At 39.7% G+C, this 3,811-nt stretch overlaps 1 protein-coding gene across 1 annotated transcript; it reads right to left on the minus strand.

The window, feature by feature from the left end:
• Positions 1-339: 339 nt before the first annotated feature.
• LOC149303101 (low-density lipoprotein receptor class A domain-containing protein 1-like) lies at positions 340-2,032 on the minus strand. The gene is made up of 3 exons (XM_089481841.1): positions 1,834-2,032; positions 1,303-1,425; positions 340-473 (listed from the first exon to the last, which is right to left on the minus strand). Exons 1-3 carry the CDS (start codon positions 2,030-2,032, stop codon positions 340-342), a joined length of 456 nt encoding a protein of 151 aa, XP_089337967.1.
• Positions 2,033-3,811: the final 1,779 nt, after the last annotated feature.

Raw genomic sequence — 3,811 nt, forward strand, 5'->3', positions numbered from 1 at the left:
ATATATATATATATATACACACACACACCCCCAGCAGTTCTACTTAATGTAATGTCCTCATTCTTGGTACATGGATATGTATCTGGAATTTCTGACCTAAGATGCTTTGGTCCTGTTTACTTCTCACAAAGAAGAAAAAAAAATGTGGGGTTTTTAATGACTTCTGTATTAGCATATTTCAGCATACTAAAATGTATTGGCTATTGACAGACACAATCTATGTACATTTAAATAGGTCACAATGCCACTTGGCTATACATTTATCCGAAAGCTCTTCTTCCTCCAAAACATTTCCTTCTACCCATCAACATGGTCCTTTTTCTAAGTATAGAACGTGGATTAACATGTTAATTCATCGCTCCAGTCTGCACAGTCCTGCACATTGTCACGACAGCGCGTTTTCGGAATGCAGTCGCAGTCGGCGAAGAAAACTGTGTTACATCTCCAGCCGGGACACACAGGACAGCGCAGGGCTGCGGAAGTTAAAATGCTTGGAATGTTACAATTTCCATTGCTAAAAATAGTAAACATGAGGTTTGAATCCATAAATCATCAGTTACATATATACTTTTTGGACTTACGTTTTATTGTATGTATATACCGTGGGATCTGCGTGATTAGTCTAGATGAGTAGCTTATCTTTCCCCTATTAAACTGGCTGACTGCGGTCGATTGGTTAAAGCTGCCTTTGTAATATAAAGAAGGGATGGATAGACGCAGAGAGAACTTCATGATATGAGCTCATTTATAATACTGGCTGCCATGTAACAGCTTCTACAAAGTATACTTTTAAACTATCTGCCAAGTATTAAAACGCATTAACATGTAAGGGTGCAGGCTATTGGTAGTTTTAATAAGTGAGGTTCCTCTTAATTTTGGGGACTATTTTATCTCAGAGGAGGTCTGTGGTCTGTTGGCAAAACCCACTGATCTAATGCCTTCCCTATAACGAACTTGCCCCTATTGTTTTTATGATCAGCCTTTGTTTAAGAGGAGAAAAAAGTAATTAGAGAAGTAGTTTAGAGGACTGCTCGCAGTAACAAACTTTATCGCTTGTAATCTAAGAAATACAAAGTTCCGGTACAATAACCCCATAGCTGTGGAAAAGCTTTATAGCACTGGCTTGTGTGTTAGGTGTCTGGTCACAGCATAGATTGTTCTATATTGGTTGGCATGACCATTTGCCTCCAACGCCTGGTGCTCAGAAGTGAAAACCGGTAACGGTCCATCAGGTGATGACAGCAAACAGGTTGAGCAAAAACAACTCTCCAGCACCGGATGGAACGTAGGTGGACCACTTACCCGATTCATCCGAACAATCCCCGCAGTCATTCTTTTTGTCACAGAGTCTGTCAATGTATGTCCAAGATATTTTGTTTGCACACCTGAATACTAAGTTCTCCGGGAGGCTATTAGGTAAATTGCCTGTCGGTGTAAGAAAATATTTGTATTTTATTTAATAAGATTATATTATCTCTATGTAGAATATGTAGAGTGTGTCAGAAACTTTTGCGCTTGATGGCAGGACGGGTTTAGATGTGTCCCTTATCAGCATTTTATTTTGTTTGCTGTACTGCGCAGTAAACGGATTTCGCTTCTTTTTGGTTACCTTAAGCATGCAGATTTACCTAAAAACATCAGGGATGTTTCTGTCCTTAGCGTACATTTCTCTAGTTGTGCGCTTCGTTCTCAATAATGTTAATTTTTATTAAATGTTGCATGGTTAATATTTTGGTTTAATCGTTAAATGTGGAATGTTTTTTCAGCCTCCCCTTTTGGGATATAAGACACATTGACACATGAAAGAATGAAATGGACATCTCTGCTACTGACCACAGTAACGCATGGACTCATCCTCTCCATTAGAACAGGTCACTGTCCCGTCACAAAGAGCTGAAGCTCTGATGCATGTCAGTCGGTCATCACACAGGAACCCGGTGGTGTTAGAAGTTGTTTTACACTGGCGGGCAAATAAATCTGAGGAATCATAGAAACATAGAATCAGATTGCAGTAAAGAACCATTCGGCGCATCTCGTTTACCCAGCAGTGACTTTGGACCTACTTGTTTTAGAATCAGGAAAGCCATATAGTTATCCTATATATGTTTAATTTCTCTTAGTGTATTAACCACTACCAACTCTGTGATTGGAGGCTGTTCCACTTATCTACCACCCTTTTAGTAAAGTAAAATCAAAATGGCAGCTCTTATGGAATCCAGTGGCAAAGATAACAGGTTATACTGTACACATGAATTTATGTCATGACATAAGCTATGGCATCATCTGGATATATCCCAGCTCCCTTAAGGTGTTGAACGTTTACTTATCACTGGTTTCAGCTCAATGTCAACTCAAGCAAAACTTGGCAGCACTGAGGATGGCAATTCATGGAAACACTATTCATTTCAGTAGATCCCAATCAAAGTACATCATGGTGGCCCTGATCACATTTTAATACCATGAAACTTTACATCTCAGGGCTTTATGCTGGCTAACTTGGTCCATTGTTCATCCCTTTTTAAAGTAAGGTAAACCCTTGCTTGTAATAAATGACAAGCAATTTGTTCTTGATAGCCTGTCAAAACTGTCTATATAGTTCTGGTTGCCGTTGTGGGTTAATGAGGAACATCAAACTCTCGTTCTGATTTTGCTTAGTTCAGTAAAGTAGCCCAGAGCGGACTTCTTTGTCTTTATGTCTCCTTTATTCTGCTTGTGGTCGTGGAGTTCCAATTGGTTCCACATGAATCCCTGTGTCCCATTCAGCCAGCTGGCATGGAAGGATAAAAATGGTGATTCTTGTATAGAGTGCTTTAGAAATGTACGGCAGTAATAGCTGAATTCTATTTCTATGAGACAAACCTTTTATTATAATTTACCACAAAAAAAGACCTTTTTACGGCGATTGGACTATAATCATACTTTGATCATCTGGGATTCCATAAATGACTCCTAAAGTTACGAGGGCAGCGACAGCCCCAAGGATGAGGAGCACTGAGCCGGTGATACAAAGACATCTTCTAGTGCAGCTGCAACCACCATCTGTAGGGAAAACAGACTTGGTAACGCAATGCTCCAGTCTCTAGCGGGTTTTTCTTAGCTAACAATAAGTACATGCTGGAAAATATGAGGGGAGGATGCGTATGAAAGGGATGCTGGTGACAAATGAAAGCTGGTCGTATCATCAGGGCAACCAATGGAATATTTCAGTTTAATGAACGGAAAGAAAAAAAATCCCAACAAGGAACGAAAATCACTATATCTGATGTGAAAAAAGAGGCAGTGAGTTGGTATGAAAAAAAACCCTTTTTTTTGTAATAAGATTTTGTAAAATTGAAGGTATTGAATGCCAGGTGACGGAGGACACAATACACTCAGCTGGGTGGTAGTTACTTCTGACGCATTTTGTCCAAAGTGCTCCAATGCAGCGAGATGTATGGAAAGCTCCTTGAAGCACTGAGATGCTGGCCCGCATATTGCCTTATGATTATGCACTTATCTAGTGTGGAACTTGCACGGAGAGGCAGTGTCTCGTTTACCCCCGCCATCTGCTGCATGCTTTTTACTGTTTTGGGTTAAAAAAAAAGTAAATTTTCATTGAAGATGATTCCTCTTTCTTTGAGAGGCTGCTGAGCCGTTTGTGTGACTGTTGTTATTGTTACATGACCTAAACCAGCAAGGGCAGTTCTAAGGTTTTAGATTATTTGGTTTATACACTAATTGGAACACACAAAATTATTTTTATAAAACAACTGCAGCGATTTGTTAGACTTTGTGTCTTTCCATTTTTGGATTGTGCCATCGGGCGTTCAAT

This window comes from Sceloporus occidentalis, unplaced genomic scaffold, assembly GCF_023333645.1.
Source record: "Sceloporus occidentalis isolate IW3139 unplaced genomic scaffold, rSceOcc1.0.p SCAF_16, whole genome shotgun sequence".
Taxonomy (NCBI): Eukaryota; Metazoa; Chordata; class Lepidosauria; order Squamata; family Phrynosomatidae; genus Sceloporus; species Sceloporus occidentalis.